The sequence below is a fragment of the Caenorhabditis remanei genome, chromosome III (assembly GCF_010183535.1).
Source record: "Caenorhabditis remanei strain PX506 chromosome III, whole genome shotgun sequence".
NCBI classification, from domain to species: domain Eukaryota; kingdom Metazoa; phylum Nematoda; class Chromadorea; order Rhabditida; family Rhabditidae; genus Caenorhabditis; species Caenorhabditis remanei.
The window spans coordinates 14,729,719-14,747,535 of record NC_071330.1 but is presented as its reverse complement, the minus strand read 5'-3'; the positions used below and the strand labels follow the sequence as shown (position 1 = coordinate 14,747,535).

The following is a 17,817-nucleotide window of genomic DNA, read 5'->3' as shown; positions in this document are numbered from 1 at the left end:
TAAAAATTGTTCAGATCCAAGGCACCTCCTCATCTTCATCTTCTCCTTCCTCAGCGGCTTCTTCTTTTTCTTCTTCTACATCCTCACACTCTTCTCCTCCCTCTCCTTCCACATAACACGGTCCCTTGAACATTATCATATTCCTCTCCAGCAACAATTCCAATTTCTTATCAGAATCCGGGTATGGAATGGTAACCCAGCACGGGTACGTGGTGTTGTATTGTTGGAGGCTTGCTCTTATATCTTCAAAATCAGAATCCAACATCTTTTTGTCTGCACGAATTTTGAACTGTTTCAGATTGGAGTTTTCAAGGAGTTTCTGGAAAAATAAATGGACGATTAGTCGTGACAGGAGATAACTCACATCTTTAAGCTCCATTACAAAATTTTGTAGAGTCGTGGAATCCGAGGTATTGTAAAAAGTGGCAATTTCAAAATGAGCATTCTCTACATGAGTGAAGAATCTGAGAATGTCCGATAAAGTCAGTTGCCAATTATAAACTTTCAACGATTTCAAGCGTTTCCATTCTTCCAGATCATACAAATCTTTCCAAATTGGGGTGCAATTATTAAAAAAAGGTGCGACCGTAAGTTTAAGGCATTTGAAATGCTCCGGGTCAATCCTCTTCAATGTTACTATAAAAACTTCATCCAACTCTACAGCCCAGTACACCAAATTGCTGATCTTCAGTTTGTTGGGCACTTGGCTCATAGTGTTCCGTAGTGCTCTCAGTCCAATAGGTGGCTTCTCATCATATACACCAGATATGTGATTGTTTTCGATTTCAAAAGTGCCAATTCTCAGCTTCTCACTACCAAGAATCGACTTCAGATCCCTTTGAATTATTTCAACTTTCTCTTCCTTGCTTATTGCATTAATCAGCCTCATTCGATCCCAGTATCTCACTCTCAATCCTTCTTCAATGATTTGGTAAGAGACTTTCAAGGTTCCATTTGTAGAAATCAGAATAGCATTTCCATTGCTATTGTAGTTGAGATGATCAATGTGCAGCGGCTTCTCATTGATGATTTCCCGGATGGTGGTGCAGGTTGCACGGAGGCAAAATCTGAAATTTCATGTTATAAGAATTGTAACGACTTGTCTTCAAATGCATCTACACAATCCTCACCTCGTGTCAATATCCAAATACTTCCCAACAAAATCTGGTACATTAAAAATCTGTGCTAGCGTCGCTTCCGGTTTCACCTCAACTTCATCATTGTTGAAAACGATCGACATGGTCTGGAAGAATAGGAAGTGAGAAATTGTAAATAGTCAGAAGGATGTAAAGATAATAATTGGAACAAGACCAATAGTGTAAGATAAGAAATGGTATTGATGGAATATTGGATTGAACATGTTTTATTAGAATGAAAACGTTTCAGGAAAGTAACAACAAATGATCTAGAAATTCAACAACTGAAAAAGTCGCACCATATTCTCCATACTCTCACCTTCATCTTCTTCATCTTCGTCCTCCTCATCATCCTCATCACTACTACCTTCTTCCCACTCTCCCTTTACATAACACGGTCCTTTGAACCATATAATCTTCTTCTTCACCAACAATTCCAATTTCTTATCAGAATCCGGATCTGGAATACTAATCCAGCACGGATACGGAGCATTGTTGATGTTGTATTGTTGGAGACTTGCGTTTATATCATCGAAATCTGAATCGCTCATATCTTCCGATGCACAAATTATGAACTGTTCCAGATTTGGGTTTTCAAGGAGTTTCTGAAAAAGAGATATGGTTCTTGAGTCGTGTGAGCCGTATGTCGCGGGCTGGGCTAGAATAACGTTTCTAAACGTTTTTTATGACAAGATCCCGCCCCGCGGCACATTAACAAATAGCCATCCAGTCCGTAGTAAGCCAGGGATATGGAACTCATCGAGACCTACATTTTGGTGAAAGATAGCCAACCTGTTTTATCTGCAAGACTACATCGGGCTTCGAAATTGCATCTTCGCGCTTGAAAAAATCGGGGATTTCCAAAAGAGCATTCTCAAAATGAGTGTAGAAGCTGAGAATGTCCGATGCACTGAGTTGCGGAAAACGAATAGTTAACGTTGTCAAACGTTTCCATTGTTCCAGATTATACAAGTATTCCCAATCTTCGGCCCGAATACGGACATATCGATTGATTCTGAGTTGAAGGAATTTGAGATGCTCCGGATCTATCTTTTCCAATGTTTCTATCAACAAATCATCCACTTCTTCAACAAAGTACTCCAACTTTCTGACCTGTAGTTTGCCGAGCACTTGGTTCAAAGTTCTCCATAGTGCTCTCTTCCCAATCTGAGTGCTGTCATCATAACCTCTTATATCAAAAACAGATATCTGATCGTTCTCGATTCTCAAAGTGTCAATTTTCAGCTTCTGACTACAAAGAATCGTCATCAAGTCCCGCTGAATTATCTTAATCTGCTTTTCATTGTTTTCCGCATGGATGAATTTCCATCTATTTCCATTAGTCACTACCAATCCATGTTCTTCCATGATTACGTAAATGATCTTCATGTCTTCATTTGTAGATATCTCAATAGTGTTTCCATTGCATTTGTATTGGAGGCACTCTATGTGTAGCGGCATTTCATTGATGATTTTCCGAATGGTTTTGCAGGTCTTACGGAGGCGGAGTCTGAAATTTTAATAAGTGTTCTTGATAGCTGGAAGCATACAGTACTGGCCAAAAAGATTGCGAATCTTGCAGTTTTTAGTTGAAAATGATCACCTTTGTGACTGTGACACGGCATACCTGATAGTCTCACAATAACGATTCTGTATGGAGTGTATAGATCACAAATAGAGCTTTATTTTTGTAGTTGACAACATTTTTGTACCGGCACATCCTAAGAAATTATCAATTGTCAAAGAAATTTCTCGCATTTTTTGCTGTTTTTCAAAGCAAAAAGGTGAAATTTTTGAGCTGTACACATCGACTGCCTGTAACTTCTTAGGATGTGCCCGTACAAAAAGTTGTCAACTACAAAAATGAAGCTCTATTTGCGATCTATACATTCCACAAGAAATCGATATTGTGAGACAATCAGGAAGGCCGTGTCACACTCACAAAGTTGACCATTTTCAACTAAAAACGGCAAGATTCGCAATTTTTTTGGCCAATACTGTATTAATCATTCATTTAACATTATTCAACTCCTACACTATCCCTTTTGACTATTACTATTACCATCATTCAAAAGAGCAGATTCAAAACTATCCGGGGGCAAATTTATAGAAAATCCGGATCACATACGGAAAGTCAATTCCCTTGTAAGTTCTCTCTCTGTTCAATGTAAAAACTTACTAGAGAAGTTCAAGGATATAGGACATGCCCATATTATTGGAAAGCATAGAAACCCCTGATTCCACATATATATCTAGTTTTCACCCTAGATATCTGGCTTCTGAGAAGAATGGGGTCAAAATTCGGATAAGTTGATAATCGTTACCCTACTGACACGTGAGAAATAACTTGTTTGCAATTTTTGTGTTAAAAAGGTTATAATTATCAACACTTCCAAACTTTTACCTTGTTCTTCTTGAATACCAGACTTCGAGGGCAGAAATTGAGTATATTCTGAAAAACATTGAGTATGTAATCAGGGCTTGATCAGCTTTCCAACGTCTTATATCCTCAAACCAATTGCGAAAAGTGATATTTTGAGAACTGTAACGTCTACAAATGTTTATTCAAAATACTCACCTCGAATCAATATCCAAATACTTTCCAACAAAGTTTGGAATATTAAGAACCTGACCCAATAAAGTCAGTGACTCGACTTCCTCCTCCAAGCAGAATTCTCCGTTATCAATCTTCTTGAAAAACTCGATGACTTGATCGAGATTCATCACTTCCTCTCCTGCCATTTCCATCAGTTTCTGATGAGCAATGCTTGGGGTGTCCTTTTGGAAATGAAGAGTGAAGATAATCCCATTGATAGCTTCCTGATTGAAAACTATTGGCATGGTCTGGAAGAACAGGAGATGATGATTAATGAAGAAGGTACTTGTAGATAATAATTGGAACAAGAGCCAAGGTAAGAAACACAGTTGATTAAATAATTGGGTGCATGATTTATTAAAAGAAGAATAAGCAGAAAAGTTAAAAAGAACAGCATTTAATCATCATCTTCTTCATCTTCGTCCTCCTCCTCATCATCATCATGGTCGATCTCTTCTTCCCACTCACCCTCCACATAACACGGTCCCTTGAACCATATCATCTTCCTCTCCACCAACATTTCCAATTTCTTATCAGAATTCGGGTATGGAATGCTAACCCAGCACGGATACGGAGCATTGTTGGTGTTGTATTGTTGAAAAGTCGCGTTTACTATTTCAAAATGCGAATTCCGAATCTGTCTCTCTGCACGTACTTTAAACTGTTTCAAATTGTGGTTTTGAAGTAGTTTCTGAAAAGAAAAAATGATTGATCAGTCTTAACAAAAATGATAACTCACATCTTTAAACCGCATTAGTAAATCATGTAAAGGGATGCCTTCCAAGCAATCGTAAAAACTCTCAATTTTCAAATGAGCATTCTCTAAATGAGTGAAGAATCTGATAACGTCCAGTACATCCAGTCCCCAATAATCAACATATAATGATTTCAAATGTTTCCATTGTTCCACATTATTCAGTTCATCCCATCTTGGGACCCAATTATCAAGACCTAGTTTGATCCAAAGTTTAAGGGATTTGAGATGCTTTGGGTCCATCGTCTTCAATGTGTCCAGGAAAACTTCACGATTTTCTTCAACAACGTACTCCAAATTCCGGACTTTTAGTTTATTGGGCACTTGGTCGAAGGTGTTTTGTAGTGCTTTCATTCCAATAGGAAGTTCCTCAGTTCTCCGGCTGTGTTCAATTATAAAACTGTCAATTCTCAGCTTCTCATGACCAAGAATTGACGTCAAATCCAATTGAATCATCTCAATCTGCTCTTCCTCATTCATATTGAAGAATTTCTCGCTATCCTCGTTCATCACACTCAGTCCTCCTTCAATGATTTTGTATATGACGTAGAAATTGTCATTTGTAGAAATGCCGATATACGTTCTATTGGATCTGTAGAAGAAATAGTCGATGTTCAGCGACTTTTCACTGAGGGCTTCTCGAATGGTTTTGCAGGTTTTTCGGAGGCGGAGTCTGAAATTTTAGTGATGTTAACAGATCCTGTCTTGAAAAATGTTTTTCCAAAGTACTCACCTCGCATCAATATTTAAGTATCTTCCATCAAACTCTGGAATATTAAGAACGTGAACCAAGGTCACCTCCTTGACTTCCTTCTTCAATTGAAACTCTCCATTATCGATTTTCTTAAAGAACTCGGTGATTTGATTCAAATTCATCACGTTTTTCCCGGTTATTTCCATCAATTTTTGATGAGCAACGATTGGGGAGTCCTTTTGGAAATGAAGAGTGAAGAGGATTCCATTGATAGCTTCCTGGTTGAAAACTAGCGGCATGGTCTGGAAGAATATGGAGAAAGGATTAGAGAGAAAAGCGGTTGGAGATATTAATCGGGAAAATGAACCGATGAAGTTTGATAAAAATTGGAAAGAATGGAATTATAGGTTTATTCAAGATGAACAAGGTACAATGAAGCGCAATTTGGCGGCATAAATGTTTAAGAAAAGTAAATTAAGGAAAGTTAGTCTTGAAATATAGGATATTGAATTAGTTGGGAAGATGGGACTAATTTAAAGGCCATACAAACTCATAGCAAAGGAGCTCTGTCTAATTTTCTAGAAATTTAATAATTGTCCCAATTAAAATTAGGTTCTTCTTCATCATCATCATCATCATCATCACTGTCTTCTTCCCCCTCTCCCTCCACATAGCACGGTCCTTTGAACCATATCATCTTCCTCTTCACTAGCAATTGCAGCTTCTTATCAGAATCCGGGTATGGAATGCTAACCCAGCACGGATACGGAGCATTGTTGGTGTTGTATTCTTGGAGACTTGCTTTTATATTTTCAAAATCCCAATCGTGCATATTACTGTATGCACAAAGTTTGAACTGTTTCAGATTGTGATTTTCAAGGAGTTTCTGGAAAGAGAGATGAAATCAGGTCGCTTATTCAGCAAACAGATTGGGATGGCTATTTGTTACTGGGCCGCGGACCGGGCTATTATGGCTTTTTCGCTCATTTTTGTTTGCTCGTTGCCACTTTTCCCGTCCCGCGGCACATTAACAAATAGTCATGCGGTATGATGAAGAAGATAGCTAACCTCCTTGATTTGCATGACTACATCGTGTTTCGAAATTCCACCGTCAAGCAGGAAGAAATCGGCAATCTCCAAATAAGCATTCTCGAAATGAGTGTAGGAGTTGACAATGTCCGGTATTGCCGGGAGCGGATAACAAACATCTATCGATTTCAAACGTTTCCATTGTTCCAGATTATACAAGTATTCCCAATCTACTGCGCAAATGTAATATCGATAGATTCTGAGTTGAAGGGATTTGAGATGCTCCGGATCTATCTTTTCCAATGTTTCTATGAACACATTATCCAGTTCTTGAACAAAATACTCCAAATTGTTGACTTTTAGTTTGTTGGGTAATTGTTTCAAAGTTTTCTGTAGTGCTCGCATTCCGATCTGAGTGTTGTCATCCCAACCTTCCTCTTCATAATCTACCTCCTCCTTAGCTTCCTTCTCCTTATCTTCCTTATCCTTATTTTTGTCATCCTTATCTTCCTCATCTTCATCTTCCTCATAAAAATGATGAGAGATCCCATAACAATCATCCTCATCATCGGTTTTATGATCGCTTTCGATTCTCAAAGTGTCAATTCTCAGCTTCTCACCACAAAGAATCGTCATCAAATCATGTTGTATTATCTTAATCTGCTCGTTTTTCTTTTCCTCATGGATGAATTTTCTTCTATCCCCATTAGTCACTTCCAATCCATGTTCTTCTATGATTTTGTAAGTGACCTTGAAGCCTTCATGTGTGGAAATCTCGACTCAATTTTCATTAGAAATCTCGATTGAATCATCTTCATAGGTAGTCATTCCATAGCAATTGAAGTTAAGACAACCTATGTGCAGTCTCTTTTCATTGATGATGTTCCTGATGGTGGTGCAGGTCTTACGGAGTCACAGTTTGAAATTTTAAAAATGTTATGATAACTTTTTTGACCAGTTTTCAAATTCTCCACAATTCTTACCTTGCATCAATGTCCAAGTATTGCTCAACAAAGTCAGGAACATTAAGAACCTGTACCAAAGTCACTTCCGGATTCTCCTCCTTGACAACCACGTCTTGGTTGGAAACTAGCGCCATGGTCTGAAAATAAAGAAGACAATGATTAGAAAGGTAGGTGGTCGAAGATATTAATCGGGAAATTGAACCGATGACGTTCGATAAATATTGGAAAGGGTGAAATTTGATATATTGATAGCTTTATTCAAGATGAACAAGGTATTTGCAAGGCTGAAGAGTCTAAGATAAGTCAATGAGAGAAAAATAGGATACAATATAAAATGTCATATATAATATTTAATTAGTTAAAAAGATGAGACTGAGAAAGCAACCAAACAAATAGAATAAAACGGAGTTCTGATATATAATAATAAATGGCACAAGAACCAATCATGAAGAAATAGGAACAAAGTTGTCCGAATTATTGGAACAAACACATTTTATTAAAAACACTGCTATTATTAAAAATCTTACAAATTCAAAGCGTTTAGCGGTGGGTACATGTTTTATTACAAGCAAAATAATCAGAAAAGTTATAATAAATTAGTGGCTAATAAGGTATACAACACTTTCAATTTGTTGATATTTGAATACTTATACAAATGTATATAAAAATAGTTTAAAATAGTATTAATAGAAAGAAAAGGATCAGTTGAACAAAAAAACGTAGTTCAGAGTTGAAATATTCCAAAAGTTCATCGCCTTGAAATTCAAAGGTAATCATGGGCTTGGTGATATTTTAGGTACCTACTGTCAGCTTGTGACAAAAATAGTTTCTGGTTTTGATAATTTTAAAGAGGCTAAATAGTGGAAATCTTATCTTAACCCCGTCCGAGATTCCGCCGCACTAGTAATTTTGTCATCGGACACCTTCTTTATAAAACTCATATATTTCAATTCTGAACAACGTTTTTTTGTTAATTCAAGCGTTTAACAACATCTGACTAGCGTCCCCCGCCTCCCGGCGGGCTCCGCAAGACGGGGCTTCGCCCCGTGCGCGGTGCATGGCAAGTTTTACATTCAAATTATTGCATTGCCTTTTTTAAATTAAATTTTACTGGAAATTGTACGTAACATTGCTTTATATCATCTGGAAATTGTTAGAGTGTTCAAATAAATGTTTAAATTATTTTTCAAATAATTTACATTCTTTGAACATTCTTTGAAGTTTTTTTCAAATATCCAAACAATTTCAAAAAAGTTTCACAATTCATATCTCAAAAGTAATAATAACAATAATAAAAAACAATAGAAAATAACAGCAAAAAATAACAAGAAAATTAAAACATGAACCAGTCAATAATAAATGCTAAGTGTAACGTGCCAAAAGAATCCAATGCCAAATCATCCGATGTCCCGTTGTTGTATCGATTCTCCCAGCATCGCTGAAAACACGTTCATTATCTTCCGAAGAGAGAGAGAGAGAGAGAATAGTTATAAATTTCACAGCAAGCTGAGACAATTTTGGAAACTCGCGAACTCACAATTTTCAATTTCCCAGCTGCAGAACCTCTCGATAGACCACGTTTCGCACAAGAATCCCTCCATGGATGTAGTTGTCGTCGGGAGTCCCTCTCTTGTAGTGCCACAATCGGAAGTCTTCGCTTCTTCTTACTCTCGACATTGCAACATAGAGCTGACCATGTGAGAAGACTGGAGAATGCAGAAGCAGTCCACATCTTGTCAACGTTTGTCCCTGGCTCTTGTTGATCGTACAGGCGTACGCCAAACGAATTGGGAACTGTCGACGGCGGAATCCACAAGACTTTCCTCCTTTTCCAGAGGGACTCATCAAGATTCGATGCAAGAAGACCATCTGCTTTGGCTTTTTCGGGTCGGTGTTCCGGTGGCAGTAGATTATCTGGAAATAAAATAGTTTATTTATGCATAGGTTCAACCGAAAAAAGATGTGACAAAAAAACTTACGTCTTCTCCGAAAGACACAATCGTCAATCTTGTGCCGTTACACAGTCCGGCTTCCACAGACAGATTGCGAAGGAGAACAATCTGGGCTCCGACTTTCAAGCGAAGACGGTGGGGTGGCATTCCAGGTGGTGTCTCCGTAGCAAAGATGGCTGGGTCCACGTTGAGAGCGTTGTCCTTATCAGCTGTGTCAATGGATACAAACTCTCTCATTTCTCCGTTCAACTTGTCCAAGATGTATTCATTGATTCGGAGAGCCGTTCTATTGTCCACAGTCAATACTGCAGAAGATTCCACCAGTTTGTAGGTGTTGACGTCTGGAAAGACCCAGTCCACGAGATCCGTGTCCGTTCCGGTTAGAATGAGTTTGTCCGGAATTGACACCATTTGTCTCTTCTCATGTACATAGTTGGATCCATCTCCAATCTCGAGAATCAGTCTGGCATAGTCTGGGTCATCAATCGCTCTTTGATTGATTGTCAGGTGGAATTTCTCAACTTGAGTCCAATTATCACCCCAGTTCTTGAGAGTGTATTCAATGACTCCTTGATCTCGAACACCTTGAACAATTGGAAGAATTTGCCTCCAATCTCCACCCATTATGAACAAAACTCCACCAAAAGGAAGTGTGCTTTCGTGGAGTTCCTGGAAGAGGTTGTCGACTGCCGACACTATTCTACGGTCGGACATACAAACTTCATCCCAGATGACGGCACTCAAAGCTCTCAGTGCAGTGGCTGAAATTAAAAAATTATACTACATGGCAACCTAAACCACCCCCCCCCCCCTCACTGAAACAGTCTAATTTCCCGAAACACTCACCTTCGGCTGAAATCAGGTCAATGCTGCAATTCATCCTATCACAAACTTCAAGCGGGATGGAAAACTTCCGATGAGCTGTGCATCCATTTGGTAGAAGACTGGCTGCAATTCCAGAGTGAGAGACTGTACCAACTTGTTTGCCTCGTGCCATCAACACATGGTATATTGTATTATAACAATATGTTTTTCCGGTTCCTCCAGCTCCGCCGACAAAAACCATTCTGGGTACCTCCGTCTCGTCATCCATCTCCAATACTCGGTCCACAAAGTTCTTCTGTTCCGTGTTCAAGTCTCGGTACAACGTTCTTCCTTTACTTTCATGCTCATTTCGAGATAAGTTGACGAAGTCTGGGTTGTCGAAGTCCTCAGCTGGGTCGATTAGAGGTAAATCTTCTTTTTTGTAATCTCCTTCAAGCTCGAACTGATCCAGATTCATTCCATGGCGTTGCAGAAGGAAGTTGATGTGTCGAAGAGCGTGAGCTTTCTTTTGAGAATCCGACCAAGACGTTTTGTTACTAACCAAGGTTTCCCAATGACTGTCCCATAGATCTTTCGGATTGGCTGGAGCACAGTGAAGGAGTATACTTGCAAACATCCGACGGGATTCAATTGGAGATTCATAACCAGCAATTTCAGTCAATAAATCATTCCATTCCTGCTCTCCATTCATCAGACGTCGAGCCCGTGCTGCTTGGAGACAAGTTGGGTAGACAACGTTTTTGTACGTCCGTAAGTCTTGCCAGCTTGTCGGTCCACAAACATGATGAGCAAGTAAACGGACTGCGGTGAGTTCCAGATTTCTTGGCTGTGGTGCTTGGATCCGCCCAAAGATTTTTCCAGAGAGATCACGTTTTCGGAGAATGAACTTCTGCGTCTTCATGCTAAACATATAGAAACGGAACATTTCTGGAAGAGTCAGATCAGTTGTCATCATTCCGTTTTTGAGCTGCTTTGGATTCTTGTTTTCGTTAAACCAAGCAGCCATCTGCCCAGCAACTTTTTTTTCGAGCAATTTCTTTGCAGAAGCCGCAGATAGTCCGCGTTTGAAATACAGCAATTCATTGTTCTCTTCATGAACGTATCCTTTGAAAACAATATGGGAACATCCATGCATCGGTCGTGAAGCGAGTTTCCAAGCTGCTTCGTTAGCCGTCATTGCCGCCATATCCAAAACAGCAGTGCATTCATTCATTGAAAGACGCTTATCTTTTGGAATGGTGACTCCGGCAGCATCCATCATTTTGTCAGCTTGTCTTTGCCGGGCACGTAATTTTCCTTCAGGAAGATTAGCTGGAGCAAAGACGTTGCCTCTAAGAGTCATCGCAGTCTTGTCCGGATTTCCTTTTTCCATATTCTCACAAACTTCAAGAAGCATGCGATCAGGACCTTTGAAGAGGTACTTGAATATGTACTTCAGGGTGTGGAGAGTTGTGATGACTTCGACATTGATGTGACACTCGTGTTTCATCAACGAAGGCTTGTTGTGAGACACCACATATTCACTGCCAGCAACATGTGCTTTCCCTTTCCGGTACAAAACAAACTTGTTTGTATTCGTTCTTTTGTAGTCCGGATATTGGTTGTCCGTCAGCACGGTGAAATCTGACATCTTCTTAGGAAATGATTTCACACATTGTTTCCAATGAAGTTTTGCTCCTTCTCTGCAATACGCAGTTGGATCGTTTTCACAGGGGAAGTGGACCATCATATCTTTCACCAGATTGTAGTACCGGAGTTTCTGGAAAAACATAATTAGTTGTTTTTGATGATTCTCAGTAAAGAAATTGTGAAAATTACACTAATATGTTAAAGAAAACAAACCTCTTCATATTCTGGATCGTTTCGTTTTGGCATCTCTGGTACTTCGGCCGAAATGATATCATCAACTTCAGCTGCGGTGGTGATTGGTTTTTCCAGGCAAACAATCAAGTGAACGTGGGGCATTCCTCTCTGCTGGAACTCCACCGAGTATATGAACCACCTCACAACGCCAAAATTTCCACCTTCTCTCACGATCCTTCCTCCTTGAGCGGAGATTTTCTTTTTTGGACCAAGGAGCTCTTCTTCGATGAAAATTTCGAATCTTGTCCAGAAGACGGTGTTCACGAATGTCGGAATGTCAGTCCAGTTGACTCCTCTCAATTTCGTTTCTCTCTGAATTTCTGGCCATTTCGGATTTCCAGTGTAAGTGATGAACAGATGAGGTTTTCCAAGCTTGTTGGCAAGTGTGACTCCCGTCATGACTAACTCTCTTTGGTATTTGACAGTTCCTGGAACACTCGAAGGGAGTGTGGCCAGTTGTCCGAGTTTCCTAACGCCATTAAACTTTTCATTTACCATCTGTTCTTGAAACTTGAAAACTTGGCTTCTGCCCGCGAACCGATGAAATTCACTTCGATGTACAAGTAATGCGTTCATCCTTCCTTCAATCATCCGCGCTCCGTAGTCAATCACAACCAATTGTCCAAGAGTTCGAGATTCTCCTTGATATCTATTTGGAATTTCTTCTCGGTCTTGAAACAAGAAGTTTGCGTGTTCAGCTCTGCTGACGTTCAGCCTCTGTCCGATCTGAAATGATATAATAATTAACCGTTTGATTTGATTGCTTGTTTTCGTCAATACGATAATCTAAAAGTAAACTCACATTCTTAACAAGAACTCCATCATTTCTTCTTGCAAGAGCCAGCGGTTCTGCGTCGTGCTCGTCGCCATAACACACTGCGTCGAGTTCAAGCTCATCATTTTCGTCTTCTTCTCCTTCAACTTCTTCTTCTCTTGAACCTCGAACCGATTCCTCTCTCTCCTTCAGTCTATCCTCTTCCAGTTCAACTTCTCTCTCCCTATCCATGTCAACATTGTCCAATTCTTGGGGCACATAATCGTCGTAGTTGTCCGTACCTCTGTATCGGTCAATTGGCGGCTCCTCCTCAGAATCACTGCCCGGGCCAAATGGATTTCCGGATACAATTGGAATGTCGATGGTTCTTTGGTCTTTATCGATGACTGGATACATATCTCCTTTTCGTTGTTTCATTGTGATGTTGTTCTGTTGTCCGATTTTGTCGTCCACCGGAAACTCTTGCTCATCTTCCAGCAATCCCTGATCGAGTATTTGCTGATTGTCCAAACTGAAAAAATAACTTTGATGATTGTATGCTTCTGCTTATCATTTATCCCCCCACTTCAACAATGTTTATCCCTAATCAATCTTTCAGATAATCCATCTCCATTACTCACTTTTCTGGATCATATTCCTCTTCGTCCCAATCAAATCCATCCTCAACGTCTTGATCTTGCCGGACATCCATATCATCTCTGAAATAAAGAAAATGTGAGAATTTGAGTTGATGAATAATTCGATTGCTCTTCTATTACGAAAGATGCATATTACTTACAAATCCGAGTCATCAACTTCCATCCCGCTTGCAGAAGTAGATGGTTGGTTCAAACTCTCCAACATCTCATTGAACTCTGGTCCCAAGTTGTAGTAGTCCTCAGGGTTCTCCTCGTTACTCAACAATTCCTCGATGTGGTTCCTGATGTTCTGCTCGTACGACGGCTTTGGATCTTTTGCAGTCCGTCTTGGGTACTTATGAAGAGCATATCCACCCTGTGCATCAGGAAACAGGAGAGGGTAACCCATTGTGTCGCACAAGTCCGAGTATATTGAAATCGCCTGTTGCGGCTTTCCTCTGGATGGATTTTTCGGATAGATGGTCAATCCACGTGGCCGAGCAGAAGTGTCTTCTGGATTCATACTGATTGCTACAGCCACATGATGTTTCGGCATCCTCTTTTTCTGAGCATAGACACCTGGATGTGCAACAAGTTTGTCTTGATGATCCAACTCTGTGGGTGACAGAATTGTGAACCGGATGAACTCATTGCTGGCATCACTTTGGCTGAGGCCTTGTCTCTCCAATTCTTCCTTTTCCAGCTGAGCCATGCTCTTGAAGCATTTGTACAAGGAGTTGTTAGCGTCCAAATACATCTGGATGTCCCGAAACATTTTTTTCAGTTGAGGGTTTTTCACTCTTAACGATTCAAAACGCATGGATGCAATTGTTTCATTGTCGTGTTCCAGTACAATGAAGTTGGCATATCTTGGTTTTGCAGTCTCCCGTGGATGTATGGCAGATGGCAGGAAGGTTACTACTCCTTGAACTTTCATCGACTGCACTCCGTGAGCCTTCTGTTGTTGACGGTTGTAGTTGACGCTGGCCATAGAGAATGCCGCGTTTGCCTGGAAAAAAATTATGAAAAACCTTCAAATTATATGTTGGAAACCTACCGAAATCAGACATCCTCTGAATTTTTCCTGAAACATCTGGGTAATCTCAGGTGGGATCTTCTTCACTGGCTTAATCCAATAACGCCCGTTTTTGCAGCACGATTTCAGTCTCTCTCGTGGGAATGAAAGTGCTCCACAATGGTAACACTTATCTGTTCTTCTTCCAAGATCAATTGGTTTTGGATATCTTGAGAACATTCTGAATGTGTCATCCAATGTAGTGTCGATATGTTGTGGAAGATCCAACTCTTTCTTTCCCATCTCTTTCATTTCGGCAGCTATGAACTCGTCAACTGTACAAGTCCGATTGTTCTCTGTCTTCCATAATTCAACTACTTGCGGACTGAGAGTGTATTTGTTCTTCCGGACCATTCCTGAAAATTGAGTGATTAAAAGACCGACAACCCTGAAAAAGTTATTACTGTGCCGTAATGACTTCTCCAGATGTCCTTCATTGATTTCATGCTCGACATATCGTTTTAACGCAACATCACGGAGGCAACGGTTAACTTCTTCAGCTGCTTTTTGAATTTCCTCCATTCCATAAGCCATCCTATAAATCACTTCAGCTTCAGTCAGAGCGTCATTCTCTTCCCCGCCGTCTCCTCTTCTATCTAAGTATTCATCATATACTTCGAGATCATCAAACACTGCTGGGTCATCATCTATTCCTGTTCGTATGTCGCTGAGATCAAGATGCTCGATAATTGCTCGAAAGTTGCGAGTTCGATTTCTGGTATACTCCTTCACATTTTTGAACCATTCAAGGACTTTTTCTTTCACCTGAAAACAATGTATTGTATGGAAAGTAAGATAATTCAGCTACGAACCACTTCTTCTTGCTCAGAAGCCAACTTCAACATGACTTTCTCTTTTTCTTCAGATTTCTGAGGAGAAGTCTGGATGCTAAGATTTTGCAAATTCATCACATCTTCTCCATCAACCAGAATGCATTTGTCGAATAGTATCCATTGATCAAAAACAATGTCCGGGTGACTCATCTGAGTATTGAAATAAGAGAGATTTTCATGATATCCATCCGGTTTTTGGCATTTGCATTTGTAGCAAACGTCTGAAAAAAATCAATTAGCAAACAGAACATGAAACCCCACTAATTTCCTACTTCTCATTGTCCTTTTCCACTGAAGCAATACTTCTCGATGCAAATTTTTAAGTTTGTTGAACATTTCTTTGCGTGTTTTATGTTCCAGTGAGTTTTCAGCAAAGTCGAATGAGTCTGCAAATTAAAAAGTATTGAAGGAGTTGAGAACGCAAAAAAGGTTTTGTACCCATCCATCGAGTCACTATTTGGGCACCATCAACAACATTTTTCTTTTTCTAAAGCTTCAAAGAACAATATACGAATTAACCTTATAGTACCGAATCAAACTCTTTGTTCACTATTTGTTTCCCCCGTTTCTGACACAAACCTCCAAGTCTGTCGCTGTAATACATATAGTAATACGATACGACCCAAAGCTTTCGAAGTACAGATGTTGAGCCACAGACGTTCTCCATCGGAAAGTACAGACTGATGAGCTCCGGAGACTCATCATCAGAAACTGTTACGTCAGAGATGTAATGATGAGGCAATCGACGTCCACTATCCCTGGTTAAAACGAAGTCACTGGCTGGCAATCCTGTCATTGAGCACATTTCGGCATGGAGATTTCTGTTAAAATAAATGGTTAAATTTAATTATAAACTTAAATGTATCTTACTTCAGTTTTTCTTTCTGGTCTTTAACTTTTTTACTTTCCAAGCTGAACTTGAAAGCTCTCATTGCCATATCGGTTCCAGGAACAGTGGAGTAGATCACTTCACTTTTGATCTTGTCGAAAAGCATTTGTTCGAACTGAAAGAAGTGTTGACGACTCCAATTCGAAAGGTCAATCTCTCGGATGTAGCTCATGCATTTCCCAATAAAATCATAGAGCGGTGCAATTTTTGTGGCCAAGTACACCAACTTCAAGTTTGATCTTCTTACAACTTGAAAGTATGACCAAATTGTTTGCAATGTGATTGCAGTTGCCTTGAGACGATTTTCGACTTGACCAAAAATTGGAAACGCAATGCTGCTGTGACCATTTCGATCAGCTTGGTAGAGACATTTGAAGATGGCGGCTCGAAGTTGGGCTTCATACACAGTTGTGTACTTGTTCTTCTCGCTGACCGGCTCTCGAATGTGGAAGCACGCTGAAAAATGATGATGAAATGAACATTTTTGAAATTCTGATGACTTAAATGCGTATTGATTGACTAAATTAAAATTATCTATGGGCTTTTTATAATTTGTTAAAACTTACTTTTAGATCTTCCCAATCTTTGCCATATAAAGCCCGCAATGTCTCCTTCTTCCAATTCCTGACACTGATCCTCTAAGAACTCTTTATATTCTTCCTGATCATCGACTTCCCTGCACATCTTTCTCCAGAATTGACTGTAAATCTTTTTGCGTTTTGTCAAATCCAGATCACCGCAAAAGGGGAAAACAATGCAATCCGTTTCTGCTTGAAGAAGATCAACAAGTGCAAAACGAATTTTGCAGTTGAATTGCTGCTCTGGGAGTTCTTGAGGCTCCGCTACGTCACATGTCGCCACGGAAGATTGATCCTCATCGGGGGAATCAAGTGACGGTTGAGTCATCAAAGCCTTCTTCGATCGAGTGTTGTATCGGACCTTCACTCGTTTGAACTCTTCCTTTTCCTTTGCACTCCAATTTGGCATATAAGTGGACATTTGTGATGAAGGTATCTCATCTTCCTCCTCCTCCTCCTCCTCCTCCTCCTCCTCTTGTGGACTCATCATCCGTTTCCTTCCAATTCGAGCTGCAGCATTGCTGCTCGTTGGTTGATCGAACACGTCTGACATTTCTGAATGAAGAGATTCCATGTCGAATTGGCTGTCTGAAAAGGTTTTTCATAAAAGCGTTTCTCCTAACACCATAGTGAAGAAGATGAAGTCATATTTTTGACTATCATTCCGAATTAGAAAAAATTCCGAAACAATTGTCAAAATTTTTCACATTTTCGGTGATAAATTGGAAAAATGTCAAAAATAATGTTGAATAAATTGGTACTTTTGTTTGAAGGCGCGCGTAAAATTTGGCCCGGCCTTGAAATATTTGAGTTTTTAAATCCCTGGTTCCACACTGTCATGTATACAGTTCAATTTGAGTTTAAGCGAATCTCTACGAAAAAATAATTAGAAAAAAAAATCGGAAAATTTTGAATTTTGAATCTTCGCGATCATTATCCGGACCTTAGTTTTCCTGGGAAAGCCCGGGCCGGGCCGTGACAAGTATGAAACGAAATAGTTTAAAGACACGCTCAAAATTGTAAGTTCCAAAGTCACAGGGGGGTAATTTACGTGCCATTGCCCGCAGGGGTGGCGGGCCCCCGCCTCCCGCCGGTGCCCCGTTAATATTTATTGCATGACGTAAAGCAATTTATTCTATATCATTTTCAATAAATTATGTGACCAAAATTCATCTTAAAATTTGAATTTTTGCGTGAAAATTATTTATTTTTTAAATGCGGTCACGGGGGCCGGAA

The 17,817-nt window shown here is 39.8% G+C and overlaps 2 protein-coding genes across 2 annotated transcripts; both read right to left on the bottom strand.

Annotated features, from left to right (window-relative positions):
* Positions 1–10: 10 nt before the first annotated feature.
* GCK72_011415 (uncharacterized protein) lies at positions 11–3,977 on the bottom strand (the record flags this gene model as incomplete). The annotated part of the gene is made up of 7 exons (XM_053728429.1): positions 11–319; positions 365–1,067; positions 1,131–1,243; positions 1,436–1,741; positions 1,929–2,646; positions 3,541–3,588; positions 3,715–3,977. 7 exons carry the CDS (start codon positions 3,975–3,977, stop codon positions 11–13), a joined length of 2,460 nt encoding a protein of 819 aa, XP_053588006.1.
* A 152-nt stretch (positions 3,978–4,129) lies between these two features.
* Positions 4,130–5,479, bottom strand: GCK72_011414 (uncharacterized protein; the record flags this gene model as incomplete). Its single annotated transcript, XM_003099568.2, has 3 exons — positions 4,130–4,423; positions 4,472–5,159; positions 5,220–5,479. The coding sequence occupies 3 exons, from the start codon at positions 5,477–5,479 to the stop codon at positions 4,130–4,132; spliced, it is 1,242 nt and encodes a 413-aa protein (XP_003099616.2).
* Positions 5,480–17,817: the final 12,338 nt, after the last annotated feature.